This window comes from Nuphar pumila, chromosome 7 (genome assembly GCF_984573655.1).
Source record: "Nuphar pumila chromosome 7, dmNupPumi1.hap1.1, whole genome shotgun sequence".
In the NCBI taxonomy this organism is placed as follows: Eukaryota; Viridiplantae; Streptophyta; class Magnoliopsida; order Nymphaeales; family Nymphaeaceae; genus Nuphar; species Nuphar pumila.
This window is the reverse complement of record NC_143255.1, coordinates 15,515,320-15,531,550: the sequence shown is the minus strand read 5'-3', so window position 1 is coordinate 15,531,550 and position 16,231 is coordinate 15,515,320. Positions and strand designations below refer to the sequence as shown.

Sequence of the window (16,231 nt, the reverse complement as noted above, 5' to 3'; positions counted from 1 at the left end):
GGGAGTATTTCTATCTTCTTCTTCTGATTTAAAATTACTTGCTTATACTGACTCAGATTGGGGAGGTGACCCTAGTAACCGTCACTCCACCACTGGTTTTTGTGTTTTTCTAGGTGAATCTTTGATTTCATGGCGATGTAAAAAGCAACAGAAAGTCTCTTTGTCATCCACTGAAGCCGAATACAGAGCCATGGCATCCACTACCATGGAAATTGTATGGATTCGACAACTTTTGGAAGATATGGGAGTACCTATCCGAGAACCAACAAAGCTGTGTTGTGACAATAAAAGTGCAATCTATATTGCCAAAAATCACACCTTTCACGAGCGAACAAAGCATATAGAGATGGACTGCCATTATGTCAGAGAAGAATACTTGAAGAAGGTCATTGATCTACCATACGTGACGTCTGAGTATCAACTTGCGGACTTCTTCACAAAAGCTCTTTGTTCGCCTAGATTTCATTTCCTTCTGGACAAACTTGCGGTTATCACACCGTAAGTTTGAGGGGGGTGTTAAAATGTACACTCAAAATCAATATTGTAAGTATAAATATATATACTTATATACATAGAGATACGTATACATATTTTATATGTATACGTATCTCTATATATAAGTATATATATTTATACATTTTTATCCTTTTTTTACCCGAAAGGGTATTTTTGTCATTTTACATTTTGCGCATATTCCATTTGGAATATGCTGTAATTTTTCCATTATCTTTGTATTTCTTTTATTTTTTATTTTTTCTTTTTTGCACTCTCAAAAAGTGCATTGGGGGTCTCCCCAATAGAGTCGTTGGGGAGCCCCCAACGGTCACAATTGTGACCGTTGGGAGCTCCCCAACGACTCCTTTGGGGAGCCCCCTCTTGCCTCCTTCCTTCTTGTATAAATAGGGGTGTTTCCCCTTTGTATTTCCTGAAGCTTGAGAGTCTCAAGCATTTGCTTTTATATATTGAAATACATGCATTATTGCATGTTTATTATTTATACACTTTTTGTGTATTTTGTTCAAGTGTTGTGAGAGTGCTTTCGTGCACTTCTTTTATAAGGTTTTTATGCTTGTTTATGCATTGTCTCTTCGTAGACAATTTCACAGATGGTTCTGCTGCTGTTGCTGAGGCATCAACCCCAGCATTGGCCGATCCAATGGACATCATGACAGCTCTGCAGCTTGTTCTCAAAAAGTCTCTGGCTCATGATGGGCTTGCTCGTGGCCTTCATGAAGCTGCAAAGGCGATTGAGCAGCACTCAGCACAGTTATGCGTCCTTGCTGAAGACTGCAACCAACCTGACTATGTAAAGCTGGTCCGAGCCCCTTGTGCAGACCACAATGTGCGCTTGTTGTCGGTGCCTAGTGCCAAGACACTTGGTGAATGGGCTGGGGTAAACAGAATTGCACCCTACTGCTCTGTTTGGTTTTCCAATTTCCAATTCATCATTCTTAGCAGACCTGATGGGTTAGTGTAGTTGGAATGGGCCTTAGCTGTCAGGCGGGCAGTCAGGGTTCGATTCCTGCGGGCGTTATCCCCCTGGCATTAAGCCGAAGCCGTGGCTCCCTGGGGTTGAGGAGTTCTACCAGGTTTACACCCCTTGGGTGGTTTTTCTGTCCATGGAAAAAAATCACCATTCTTGCATGTTCATGAAATTGGTCCATAGATTTTGAATTGTTAATTGAATTTTGATGACTTTTGAATGATTTTAATTTCTAATCTGTTTCAATTTATTTTACAGTTTTGTAAGATTGATTCAGAAGGAAAAGCTCGGAAGGTGATTGGTTGTTCTTGTGTTGTTGTGAAGGTAAATCTCTCTCTTTCTCTCTGGTGCGCGCCCCTGAATTTCTTTATTCTTATTTAATGCTTTGGTTTTCCAGGACTATGGGGAAGAATCCGAGGGACTTCATATTGTTCAGGAATATGTAAAATCCCACTGAGCCACTGTACCTTTTAAAATTTCTGAAATTTCTCCACATCAAGAGGACGTTTTAGGGGTTACCAATTTTGTATTTTGAGCTTTAGCGATGATTGCTATGCTTTAAACAAATTGGATTGAGAATCTGTTTGCAATTTATCAACCATCCTAGAAAATTTTCTACAACTTTATAGATCAAGCTATAAGACCTTTGGGGGTGATATCTTACATTTCCCTGCCATTTTATTGATTAGCTGCAATCCAATCGTGCACGTTCTTATGGCTTAATAATTGCCTTGCCGATTTATAATTAGCAGAATGCCGAAGACTTCTGGATGCTTAAACCCTAACTGGGGAACTTTTGCATCAAAATGCAACATAAATCTGTGTTCCTTGTTTCTATCCAACATTGTAAGTGATTCATCTAAATTTAGGCCCGTGTCGTGTCCTCTTGTAAACTATTCCTAATGGAAAATTATACAAATAAAGTGTCGTGTGTCCTCTTGGATGTATCCATTCGGGGTAACACCCAAGGTATTAAGGAGCTAGAAGTCTAATCTAGCACATCTTAGACCAAGATTTTGTGCTCCTAGATTACTAAAAGACAAATGGGTATGGAGTCTAATCTAACACAACTTGGGCCAAGAATTTGTGCCCATAGATTACTGGAAGACATGGGAATTGAACTTTGGGAAAGGTGGCTGACCTTGACTTGGGTCAGAGAGGGCATGACCTGATCCAACATCATGAAATTTTCTCTTGTTAAATTAAGTGTGCCAGACACTAGCAATACATGTAGGCGTAACTTGGAAAACAACCCTTTTCAGGATGATAAACTGTTCATATCAAAATTTAAAATTGAATATATAAATTTGCATTTAGATTTACATTTTCATGCTTATAACGGATAGGGATGTACAAGCCGAGCTAGCTCGGGTTCGGCTTAGGCTCAACCAGTTTAAGCTTGGCTCGAAATCGTTCAAAAAAATAAATGAACCAAGCTTGGACAGGCAGTCCAGCTCGAATAAGATCGGCTTACATAGTTATAAAAAATATTAGACTTACATATGTATATATTTTGTTCATAATGTAAACACAAAGAAGGGTCTTACCCTAATGGACAAGTAGTCATTGGTCATCTGCGGAGGTGTCATGGGTTTAATTCTCACAGTTTTCCTCTTTGCAAAAAACATTTTACACAATTTTCAAAAAGTTTAAAAACATTTTCAAAATAAAGGTTTTCAGCTTGAGCTGAGCCATGCTCGACTGGAGCAGGTCCCGAGCCATGGTTGTTTAAGCTCGAGCTCAAGCCTGAACCAAATTTTCTTCATGAGCCGAGCCAGGCCATGCTCGGCTTGTGTGCATCCCTAATAACGGAAATGGGACATGAGCACAAATTTATCTCAAATGCTGATTAACGATAGAAAGATGGGTGCAATCACATTGCACCTGATCTTTTTTCCTGGGAAAGTGCAACACAGTAATTCAAGAAAAAGTAGCATTCATAATGCACAATCTATAAGGACTAGTTTCTTTATTAATGGAATAGATGTTGCATACTACATTATCAGCATATTACAAACATAGCTTACAGAAAGATTTCCTAGAATCACTCTCTTGACCAAGAATGCAGTGAGATTTAAATTTGGTCCTTGGAGTAATGAATTAAATAAAATTTTCAACCAAAGAGGTGGATCAGCAGATAATTCACCAATCTATCCCTAATCCTCTCGATGAAAATAGTTGGTCAATGTAGTTTATAACCGGTGCAGATGCAGTCACATAAGCTTGCATCTGGATCCGGGCTGAATACTCTGCAAGAAACAAACCTCATTAGATCATACCCATAAAACCAACAATACCGTGTGGGATACCAATTATGTGAAAGATAAAAGCTAAACTCAATCCATGTTAATTAGGCCCAAGGCAGAAGTCTTATGATATATCACATCTACAGAGAAAGTGGTTAGACAGCCCTTGAACAAGAGTGGATCCACTGTACCCAAGTTGAGGCCATAACATGGATAAGCAATAATAGGATGAAGCTGGGATCAACACAGAATGAAGAAAATAATTTTTTTCTTTGTTTCTAAAATGTACTAGTGCTAGAAAGCTAAATTACAATACTCGTCTGCAGGATAAGCAGCCGCTAAGATAAACTATAAATACCTGAAAGGAAGTTTGTGCATCAACTGCATACAAAGAAAACTCATGATGCTATTAACAGTGAACTTGGGTACAGAAATTTATCATTCTTCCATGAATAGCTTCACTTACCGTCTTCATTTAGCTTTGCCAAGAGCTGTGACCTGGTAGGAAGAGCATACATGCCTGCAGAAACTGCTTTCCTGATGGCCCATCCATGGTAAGGAGCAAAAGCCTGCGCATATGCCACTGAAGCAGGATCCTTGAGAGAATTTCCCCTAACAAAATAAAGGCACAAATAAGATCATTATACCAAGAGCCCATTTTAGATAATTCCATCAAGTTAGAAAGCAACTAGAATCTCACTTTCCTTTGTTCACCACTATATGGTTGAATGGGCAGAAAAGTTCTCTTTCCAGAAAACTATTAAAAACATTTGAAACGTAAGAACAAATGCAGCAATGGTAACACAATAATAAGGTAACACATAATACTTCTGGTTTCGTAAAACTTAAATGCGATAACCCATTAAATAGCAGAGAGAGAGAGAGAGAGAGAGAGAGAGAGAGAGAGAGAGAGAGAGAGAGAGAGAGAGAGACTAATAGAAAAAATGAAGTTAATTACTGTAAGTGAACCCTTGAAGGCATCAAATGGACATGCTCATGATGCTGATGTGAGGGAAAGGGAACTGTGAGACTGATTATCAAACACAATTAATCAGAAGGATATTAGAAGTTGGTTGTTGAGCATAACATCCAACACAACTGGGAGGTTCTTTCAGTATTCATGCATCTAGAGACATTCTAAGTTTGTTCCATGACCTCCATCCTGTGATACATCAGAAGTCAATAGTAGACGGTAGACCCCAACAAAAAAAAATCTGCCTCTTTTTATAACATTGTGAAAAACATTGATAAGGTCCTTTTGTTCTTTTACACATTTTTAATCATTTTCCATTTAAAAAATGCAAAGACTTTCACAGGTTTCTCAACAAAAAAATTTATGTCTAAATTAACATAAATTGTTGAAAGCAATTTCAGGGTGTGCATGTTGTAATGAAATCAAACAGAGCAAAATCATAATGTGCATAAGCACAAAAACAAGTTCTACAAGGGACAATACAAATGTCAAAGACGATACAAAAACACTTAAGTGCCATACAATGGCTTCAGAGAGCCTAAATGTGTACAACCACAAGTCCACAAAGGGACAATACACAAGCCAATCAATGACAAATACATCATAAGAGACACCAAAGAGCATAAACAAAAAAACACAAAAAACATAAAAAATAATAGCTTTATTGAGATAGAATGCTAAGGAAAGCATTAGCCAACAAGAGTGGGTTTTAACCCATTTATATAGGCATTAAAAGAGGCCATATAGTCGTTGGGATGCTCCCAATGACTAAATATATCCGTTGGGGAGATCCCAACGACTATATTGAACAAAGTCCAATATATCCTCATATAAGAGGGAAAAGCCAAAGATATAAAAATTTGTACAAAGACAAAACTGCCCCTAATGGGCAGTACATATTACATGTGTACAAATGACCAAAATGCCTCTACATGGGAAAAACCTATTACAATAATAAAACATAAACAAAAGAACACAAAAAAAATAAAAATAATAATCTTTATTGAGATAGAATGCTAAGGAAAGCATTAGCCAACAAGAGTGGATTTTAACCCATTTATATAGGCATTACAAGAGGCCATATAGTCGTTGGGATGCTCCCAATGTCTATAAATATATCCGTTGGGGAGATCCCAACGACTATATTGGACAAAGTCCAATATACCCTCATATAAGAGGGAAAAGACAAACGATATAAAAATTTGTACAAAGACAAAACTGTCCCTAATGGGCAGTACTTATTACATGTGTACAAATGACCAAAATGCCCTTACATGGGAAAAATCTATTACAATAATAAAACAATTAAAAATATATATAATAACATATACACTCATATATATATATATACATTTTAACACAAGTATGTATAAAATCTTAACTAAGCAAGCATGCTTTGTATTTCAATGGTGCGATATCCAAAGGGATGCATTGTGTTCCCTTTATGACAAATTTCTCACTCCATTTTGTGAAACACCAAAAGCAAGTTTGGTATGAAAGAATTGTAAAAGTATCTTCAACAAGATACTATAATCAAGAACCAATATTCTTGACGAAAGATAAGTGAACACATGCACAATAAGAACACTAAGAAGACGTGCACAAAAGCACAAATCAATCAATCTCACAAATGCACACTAAAAAAATGAATATAGCCTTTATTGAACACTTGGGCTTTGTCCCAAAGCCATGAAGATACAAGGGGGGGAATGCCCTTATTTATACAATAAGGAGGACCTTGGAGGGGCCAACTCATAGACGTTGGCCCCCCCCCAAGGTGCATTGACTCAAGTAAAAAAGAAAAGAAAAGAAAAGAAAAGAAAAGAAAATAAAAGAAAAGAAAATAAAAAACTAAAATTACAAGCATATTCGTAAATTGAATATGCACAAGAATAGAGAAATGACTAAACTACCCCTATGGCTAATAATAAAGAAATATATATTTTATATATATAATTAGGTAGATACATATACATGTATATCATATATGTATATGTATCACCTTTTATATATATAAAATACATATGAGATTACAATATTTGATACATAATTTAACACCCCCCTCAAACTTGGGCAAGATGACCGAAAGTTTGCCAAGGAGAAAGTTGAATCGCGGAGCACAAAAAGCTTTGGTGAAGAAATCTGCCAACTGATATTCCGAAGTGACATATGGAAGATCAATGACTCCTTTCAGGTAGACTTCTCGAACATAGTGACAGTCCATTTCAATGTGCTTAGTCTGCTCATGGAAGGTATGGTTTTTAGCAATATAAATTGCACTCTTATTGTCACTGCATAGCTTAGTGGGTCCTTCTATTGTGATCCCCATGTCTTCTAGTAGTTGATGAATCCATACGATTTCTATGGTAGTAGTTGCCATGACACGATATTCAACTTCAGTTGAGGATAAAGACGCTTTCTGATGCTTTTTGCATCTCCATGAAATCAGTGAGTCTCCTAAAAACACACAAAAACCAGTGGTGGAGTGACGATTATTTGGGTCACCTTCTCAGTCAGAGTCAGTATAAGCAATTAATTTTAATTCAAAAGAAGAGGATAAAAATACTCCCTTATTTAGTGTACCCTTTATGTATCTTACGACCCGCAAGATGACACTCATGTGAACCGATGTTGGTGCATGTTGAAACTGACTTGCAGTATAAACTGCATGAGAAATATCAAGTCCAGTAATACTTAGATACATCAATGATCCCACAAGCTGTTTGTAAGGGGTGTGATCAGAGAGATGAATATCATCATCAATCTCCATCTTGGCTCCCACTATAGCAGGAGTTTTACAAACCTTATCATCGGTAATACCTGACCTGTCGATAATCTCGGAGGCAAGTTTAGTTTGAGATAAAAAATACCCTCTATGAGAGTATGCTACTTCAATACCCAAAAAATAAGTTAGAAAACACAAATCAGACATTTCAAATTTATCTTTCAAAATTGATTTTATGCTTTTAACCCCTTTAGAATCACTATCGGTTATAAACATATCATCCACATACAAAAGTAAGATTACAATTCCTGTATTGGTTTTTCTAAAAAACAAGGCTGTGTAAGTGAAACAGGAATAAAAATCATTTTATAACATTACGGAGTTAAATCTATCATCTAAGCCTTGGGGGCTTGTTTTAAACCATAAAGTGCTTTTCGAAGGCGAAACACTTTCCCTTTGGGAGTCTCCATTCCAGGTGGAGCATCCATATATACCTCTTCATTTAGATCGCCATTTAGGAATGCGTTTTTAACATCCATTTGATAGATGTTCCACTTGTTGATGGAGGCAACAATGATAAGACATCGGACAGTGACCATTCGGGCCACAGGAGCAAAAGTTTCTTCATAGTCAATCCCATATTCTTGACTATATCCCTTTGCAACTAATCGAGCCTTATATCTCTCAAGGGATCCATCGCTCTTAGTTTTTACCTTAAATATCCATCTACATCCTATTGCTTTCTTACCGAGATCTTGGAACTCCCAAGTTTTGGCTCTTCTTAGAGCACCAAGTTCATTCTCCATAGCTTCTACCCATTCAGAACATTTTTGTGCTTTCTCAAAATTTCTAGGTTCTACGTAAGAATGAATGACACTAAGACAGACCCTATATTTAGGTGAAAAAGAGTCATATCAGATAAACCTAGAGAGAGCTTTCTTAGGTCTTTCAGTTCTTCGCAGGTTCTTCTCTTTAGGAGAGACAGTCCTACTGGTGTCATCATATCTTTCAAGAGCACTTCTGAAGGTATGTTTATCTCTATGAACATAGGTGATGGGATCTCTAGATGTTCCCTCATCGATATGTTGATGAGGAGGGGGGAGCATAGGGGTGATAGTTTCTTCGATTTCATTATCACTTGAGTCATTCTGAGTTGACTCATCATCACTTGCATCATCATTATTGACTAACAATTTAAATAGAAAGGAATAATCCATATTCTCATTATGAGATATAAGACTTTCGAAACCACTAAGATTTTCCAAAAAACTCACATTTCTGGAAACATATAATTTGTCATTTCTAACATCATAACACCTAAAACCCTTTTGGGTTTCCCAATAACCAAGAAAGGCACAAGGAATGGCCTTTGGAGAAAGCTTAGCATTTTTATCCGTGAAGACAAAACATTTACAACCAAAAACCCTTCAACCACTATAGTCAGGCTCCTTCTCGTATAGTTTTTCAAAAGAAGAAATTTTGTTCAAATTTTTTGATGAAAGTCTATTTATCAGATAGAGCGAAGTAAGAGCCGCCTCAGCCCAGAGGGTTTTTGGAATGTTTTATGAAATAAGTAAAGTTCGAGTTGTTTCAATAATATGCCTATGCTTTCGTTCGGCTAATCCGTTTTGTTGAGGAGTTTTTGGGCAAGATTTTTTATGGATAATACAACAACTCTCAAGATAACCCTTGAATTCATTTGAGAGGTATTCTCCTCCGGAGTCGGATCTAAGAATTTTCAAGTTTCCATTGAATTGATTTAAAATCATCATATGAAAAGTTTTAAAAGTCGAAAAAACTTAATGTTTATGCTTGAGAAAATTTATCCAACAATACCTAGTGTAATCATCAACAAAAATCACATAATATGAGAATCCTCCTTTACGTATCACAGGAGCCGGACCCCATACATCGGAATGAACAATTTCAAAAGATTTTGTTGTAAACATGAATCTTTGATAAAAGGGTAAACTTTTCATTTTCCCAAGAATGCATTCATTACATACAAAATCTCCTTTACAAAGGTGTTTAACAAAAGATAAATATGAAATTTTAATAATGTTGGGATGTCCAAGTTTCTTATGCTATACATGAATATCCTTATTTTGGACAACATTACAAAATTGATTCTTGGGAACTTGGAGAGAGTCAACATAGTAGAAATCTCCTCTCCTAGAGCCTTCCCCAATCAACCTCCCGGACCGGCGATCTTGTATCCAACATTTATCAAAAGAGAATTTTATATCGCAACCATGGTCCGAGAGTTGTGAAACCGAAAGCAAATTCAAATTTAGTTTTGGTATGAATCTAATTTTTGGAATAAAAAAATCTTGTTGTTCGAAATTGCCTATTCCTTTAATTTCTTGAGATGTTCTATCCGCCGTTGAGACAAAAGATGAAAACGAGTTTTTAGAATATTGGGAAAGAGAACAAGCACTTGGGGTCATATGAAATGATGCATCGGAATCTAAAAGCCAAGATATCTTACCCGGTGAAGAGGTTGTCATAGCGGCTCCGGAAGTTCCTCCCTTGAGAAGAGGTTGAAGAGCTTCCATAATTTGTTGTAGAGAAAGAGACCCATTGGAAGATGATGGCCGTTCTTCCGGTTGAGATGTGGTAGCCATTGCAAGCAATTTCTTCCATTTTGGGCAAATAGGTTTGATATGCCCCGGTTTTTTACAAAAATGACAAGTTAGTTTGCTATAGTCTCTTTTCCATTTTGCCAATTTCCTCTTTGATTTTGATTCTTAAAATGAGGAGGTTTGTAAGTCTTCACATGGTTACTCGGTCTTGAAACGACATTTACTCCTTCACTTTCTTCTTGAATAGAGGAGGTTGTAAGGATGCTAGGATTGCTTTTACTAATGCCCATACGGGTTTCTTCCCCACTTAATTTGGTGATAACATCTTCAATAGCGGAAGATGTGAAGAAGAAAGAAGAGACAACCGAATTTGTTCAAATTCGGGTCTAAGACCATTTAGAAAGTTAAAAAAGCGATCTTCCTCTAGTTGTTTGTGTCTAAGCTCGATAGCTTCAAAATGGTAATTTTTGGTTTGGGTTCCGGTATCAAACTTTGAACATACCCCCAAAGCCCCTTTCCTTTAATATGGGCTTACATATTACCGGCCCAAACATGATACTTTGAACCATTGAGTTTAAATCCGAGGGAGAAGTGAGTCTTTTTTGCCCATTAGAGATGATAGAAAATAAAAAAGAACACGTACCTTAAAAGATTTATAAGTCGTTCTTGACAAGGAAGACTGCTAAAATATTGGCCAAAGGAAATGATCCACTACAATTTTGAATAGCTTGAAGGCACGTTTTTCGAGGTAACCAAGAATGTGGAGAAACACACGATCTTCCTTCCTCAAAAACTTCGCTCTAATACCATGTAAAAGTATCTTCAACAAGATACTATAATCAAGACCCAATATTCTTGACGAAAGATAAGTGCACACATGCACAATAAGAACACTTGTGCACAAATCAATCTCACAATTGCAAACTAAAAAAATGAATATAGCCTTTATTGAACACTTGGGCTTTGTCCCAAAGTCATGAAGATACAAGGGGGGGAATGCCCCTATTTATACAATGAGGAGGACCTTGGAGGGGCCAACTCATAGACGTTGGAGCCCCTCCAACGGTCACAATTGTGACCGTTGGAGGGGCCCAACGTCTATGAGAGTGCCCCCCCCCCCCCCCCAAGATGCATTGATTTAAGTAAAAAAGAAAAGAAAAGATAAAAATAAAAGAAAATAGAAAACTAAAATTACAAGCATATTCGTAAATTGAATATGTGCAAGAATAGAGAAATGACTAAACTACCCCTACGGCTAATAATAAAGAAATATAAATTTTATATATATAATTAGGACATATACATATATAGCATATATGTATATGTATAACCTTTTATATATATAAAATATATATGAGATTACAATATTTGATACATAATTTAACAAGAATATCATAGATGTTGGAAGATCAAAGTTGTGATGGCGTAAGAGCAGCTTAGCATTAGCCACTCTAGATATAAAAAAAAAAACCACATTATGCATTTGTTGATTAACTCTGCTCTGTTATAAATTATCAATTACAAGGAAAAGCTTCAACAATTTCATAAGTGACCAAAAAGTTGATCACTGTGTACTGCATATCCTCCCTGATGTTATATTTCATCTACATTATGAAGGTAAGTGTAAGTTCATTGAAGTTCTTGTAACCCTTAAGCAATGTGTAATGATCTGAAAGAATTGTTAGAAACTCAAAGCACTTGATAAGGAAAAAAAAAAGAAAATGTTCATCCCCAGAATAAAAAAAGGAAGGATACAGAGACATACTCATTAACTAGAATTTGCTCAAAAAGAACCCTAACCATGTCAAGTCCACGTTTCACTCTAAGAAGGTTGCGAGAATGGCTCCCAGCTCTCCTGACAGAGTTTTGCTTGACATCATCATCAAGCAATAATTGCAACGTGTTGATTGAATTTGATGCCTTCTGTAGATCATCTACCTATTTATACAGTATATAAATTTCTACATCAGCATCGCAGAGAGAAGGATGACACAGAAAGCTCAACACTGTTACTGCATTCATGCACTTGTTATTGACATTAGCAGATATATGTCAATCATATAAGAATACAATTGCAATATATCACAATGACAAAACAATTCAATACTATGCCAATTTCAGAAGAATGGCCCTGATGCCATGTGCAGAAGTATCTGGTCACCGGTTTACTTTCACATTTGAATGTAATCTATGGAATGCATTTAGAATAACAGATTAAATTTCTCTCTCTTCATTATAAGAAAATGAATACTCGTGTACTAGTATGTACAAAGAATTTGGATTGATGAAAACCTTTAGGACTAAATTTTCAAACACTATTTTTAGCATTAGAAACCGTTTAGATAATATAAAATTTGCTATTAAACAAAAGATATTTAGATATTAGTGTTAAATTTCTTTCCGGAGAAAATCAACAGAGCTAAAAGCCTTTTACTCTTTAGATTTGTCCAATCAGCTTGGGACACGTGTTCCTATCGGAAGTTTCGTAATTCCAAAGTTCCTGTACAGTTAATTCAATTGAAACTTGATGAGAAACAAAAGTATTTCTTAAGTTGAAGTTCAAGTGTTGTTTCCTTTTTTCTTTTCAATAGCCATTGAAGTTGAATAGTGTTTTACATAACGCTTCCAGTATGATGCTTTTTATTATGTTTCACTCTAGAATAGGTTTGTGTGCGTGTGTATGTGTTTGTATGAATGTGCATGACAGCATGTGCATGTGTAAACACCTGTTGGCATCTGTGGCAGTTCTATGGCATGGAAAGTTTCATATTCTTCCATTTTATGAGCTTAATGGAAATACTGGTGAATAAAGATAACCTTAAGCCTGAAGAGAAATGCTTCTTATACATAAAGAAACCAGACATGTTCAAAATAGATCAAAATGAGTTTTTTAAATTTAGAATAATTTGAAAATGTTAAAAGGTACTTTTTCTTCTTTTTATCATGAATGATACATTTAAAAAGTTCTTTTCCTTGTTAGAAAAAAACCATCCTTTGATATAAAAAATTTAAAGTTTTAGACTGCAATCTAAATTTAATAGCTTAATCAAATTCAAGATAAAGCTCTCTCTCATCTATTCCTCCCATGTAAATCATATTGGAAATTCTCGTATAATATATGTCGTTGGATCAATTGCAACTTTCTCTTTTAGGTCATAATATGTCTTGAAAATAAGTCTTTATCCTTGGTGCCCGATGGTTCTTCAAAAAAGATAGTTCGAAACTGCCCTGTATCTTTCGGTCCATAGCTTACATTGTATTAAACCATCTCACAAATTAAATCAACTGTAGATGAAGAACTAAAGTACTGTTGCATATTCAAAGACTTACTTGAATTTCCAAACTCTTTTGCCATATTTTATGTGTTTAAAATGAGTAAATTTATGCTGAGCGATAGAGTTTGATTAAAGAGATGAATTTAGAAAAAAATAGCTACCTTTTGACTAGAACTCCATGCAGCAGAAATAGATCAAAAAAATATCTAGTATTCATGCAATGAGAAACATGTCTCAAATAACGCAATAAGTAGTAAGAGAGAGAGAGAGAAATACATGGCAATCATTGGTATTATAAACTATAATGCGCTTCAACTACATTCTAGCAAGCAATACGCATGCTCAAGATGAAAATAAAACGTGGATTCTGTCGAGAAGAAAAAACTATATACAAATTATGCATTTCTTCACAGTGGGTTACGGGAAAACTCGTTATAAATTTGCCGAATCAAGCAGTGTTCACAGTGAGCTAATGCTTAGCAGTAAAGCCGGCAATCCCACGCTATTGCCTTCATATTTTTGCAAGATCTTCCAAGATCCCAAGCAACTGAGAGAAAATTTCTTAAACAGTAGCACCCCTCCAAAAATACATTGAAAAATTCCCCGATAGGTCTCTGAATCTAAAAAAATGCCACAAGAACAGGTGTGTACTCTAATTCTTCGTATCATAATACGAGAATCAAATTTCGACTATACAATTCAATCTACTATATGAAATAAACAAATTAAAGAAAATATCCGAGAAGGAAAATTCACCACTATCCCAGAAATAACAACAAAATCGTTACGAAACGATAACCATGGCAATCTCAAATCCACCACTATCCGAGAAGGAAAATTCGCAAGATGAATACCATAAATTCTCCATTCCTCTAAGAACCAACAAAAAAATCGTCACGAACGGAACGATGACAATCTCAAATCCGCCAAAAGATCACATGGAAACAGATGAATTTATCACCAATTCCGAAAAATCTGATCATGGTGTCAGATAGTTATCACAAATGCAAAGGAAAACGAGCGAATACGAGCTAGAGGTGAAATGGGTGGTCGTTGTTTTTCACCTTCGCAACGTAGTCCATCTCAGCGAACTTGAAGGCGATACCGAGGTGGCCGAAGAGAACGGAGACGAGGGAGCAGGCGTGAGAGAAGGGAGCGACCTCGATGTCGACGTTCTGGGAGTCTACGGCGACGGAGAGATCCTTGAAGGCCTCCGCGATCCTCTTCAGAGGTTTCTCCTCCTCACCCATCTCTCTCTCTCTCTCTCTCGTTCTTTCTGACCGATTTCTTTCAAAGCTGTCAACGGGTCGGAATTGTATCGGGTAACCGAGTTGATCCGAACTCGAATTCTCGGATATGGGCATGAAAAACACCAACCCTAATAATATTCGGGTCGACCCGAGTAATATGCAGATCGGGTTTAGGTCACGATCTTTACCGGATACCAGATTCATCCCGTCTTTTTTGCAGGGTACCCATTCTTCCCGACTTTTTTTGCCAGGTACCCGACCTGACCCGAGTATTAAAATTATGCAGGTCCAGGTCTGAGATTTCATTTTCGCGACCCAATTACAAAACCTTGACTTGAACCCAAACCCCGCGATTTGTTATATGGGCAGGTTTGGGTATGCACTAATAGATCGGGTAGCCGACCCGTTGACAGCCCTAATTGGAACCAATGTTACAGACCTCGTTATCAGGATTTTCTTGGCAGGGGAAATCTCACAATATATTAAAACATTTATTTTTCTTGAGAAAATATCGGCTTATATAAAATTTGTCAAAATGAAAATAAAGGAAAATGTAACAAATAAAAAAAGTGTTGATATATCTTTTTACAAGTTAATGTCAACAATTGTTAACATTAGGTTGTCATGATATTTGGGATATAAAGGTTATTTTGAAATGTTATCAAAATTTGAAAATACCGCAATAAATTTGAGATATTTTTAAATATCGTAGAAAGGCATATACTAATTGTGGCTATATGGATCAGTTTGCCTGATCTCTGTCCATTTAAGAGGATATAACTAGGGGTGGCAAAATCTGACACGATGCCAACCCACTTCTTAGCCGGGTTCGGGTTTGGCTCAAACGGGTTTGTGTCATAAACGGGTCGACCCGCATAACCCGTTTATTAAACGGGTCGGGTTCGTGTTAGGGGTATGCCAACCCGGCTGACCCGTTTAATAAACGGGTTAGGCGGGCGGGTCAACCTGACCCCGACCCATCAACCCGTTTACCCGACCCCAACCCGCCCACCAACCCGTTTACTCGAACCCGCCCGCCAACCCGTTTACCCGAACCCGACCCACCAACCCGCTCGCTAACCCATTTACCCGACCCGACCCGTTTATTAAACGGGTTAACCGTGTCGTGTCGGGTTACCCGTTTAATAAATGGGTCGGGTTCGTGTTTGCCACAGCCGACCCGTTTAATAAACAGGTTGGATTCGTGTTGAGGTATGCTGACCCGCCAACCCACCAACCCGACCCGATTGCCACCCCTAGATATAACACATTTGGTATGTAGTAATCAAATTCAATGTTGTTAAAATAGGTTTAGTAGGTGAATGGGTTTCTAAAAAAAACTATGAATCGAATAGTTTGTGAATCCTTATTTTTTCACCATTGGATGACACATGTTATTTAAAAATAAAAACCATTTGAAAATATTAACAAAATTTTAACTCTCATAAAAAATATAAAAAAACTTGAGTTGAAATGACAGGTGAATACGCTAAGGACTCATTCAATCTAAACCGGCCCGGTTAAGTTAAAATAAAAACCCGTGCAAGGATGGACTTACACTTTCTCCTGCCCAGAACCGTCCCCAACCCGATCCCCACCTTGCCCCGCCCGCCTTGTCCTCAATCCTTCTTTAGGGATGGTAATGGATCTAGGGGAAAATAGGGCCCTGCCCCGCCTCACCCCGTTTGGATCGGGAA

At 37.0% G+C, this 16,231-nt stretch overlaps 2 protein-coding genes across 3 annotated transcripts; one reads left to right on the top strand and one right to left on the bottom strand.

Annotated features, from left to right (window-relative positions):
• The first annotated feature begins 997 nt into the window (after positions 1 to 997).
• Positions 998 to 2,135, top strand: LOC149831261 (small ribosomal subunit protein eS12-like). The gene is made up of 3 exons (XM_090012021.1): positions 998 to 1,393; positions 1,742 to 1,807; positions 1,881 to 2,135. The coding sequence occupies exons 1-3, from the start codon at positions 1,076 to 1,078 to the stop codon at positions 1,938 to 1,940; spliced, it is 444 nt and encodes a 147-aa protein (XP_089868147.1). The 5' UTR covers positions 998 to 1,075; the 3' UTR covers positions 1,941 to 2,135.
• A 1,302-nt stretch (positions 2,136 to 3,437) lies between these two features.
• On the bottom strand, positions 3,438 to 14,548 carry LOC149831260 (accelerated cell death 11-like). Of its 2 annotated transcripts, XM_090013772.1 has the most exons (5): positions 14,349 to 14,539; positions 11,775 to 11,947; positions 4,430 to 4,486; positions 4,196 to 4,341; positions 3,438 to 3,732 (listed from the first exon to the last, which is right to left on the bottom strand). In XM_090013772.1, exons 1-5 carry the CDS (start codon positions 14,532 to 14,534, stop codon positions 3,626 to 3,628), a joined length of 669 nt encoding a protein of 222 aa, XP_089869898.1. In that variant the 5' UTR covers positions 14,535 to 14,539; the 3' UTR covers positions 3,438 to 3,625. The 2 variants fall into 2 exon arrangements, with proteins under 2 accessions (XP_089869898.1, XP_089869899.1); XM_090013773.1 differs by lacking the exon at positions 4,430 to 4,486 and having other exon boundaries at positions 14,349 to 14,548.
• Between the last annotated feature and the right edge of the window lie 1,683 nt (positions 14,549 to 16,231).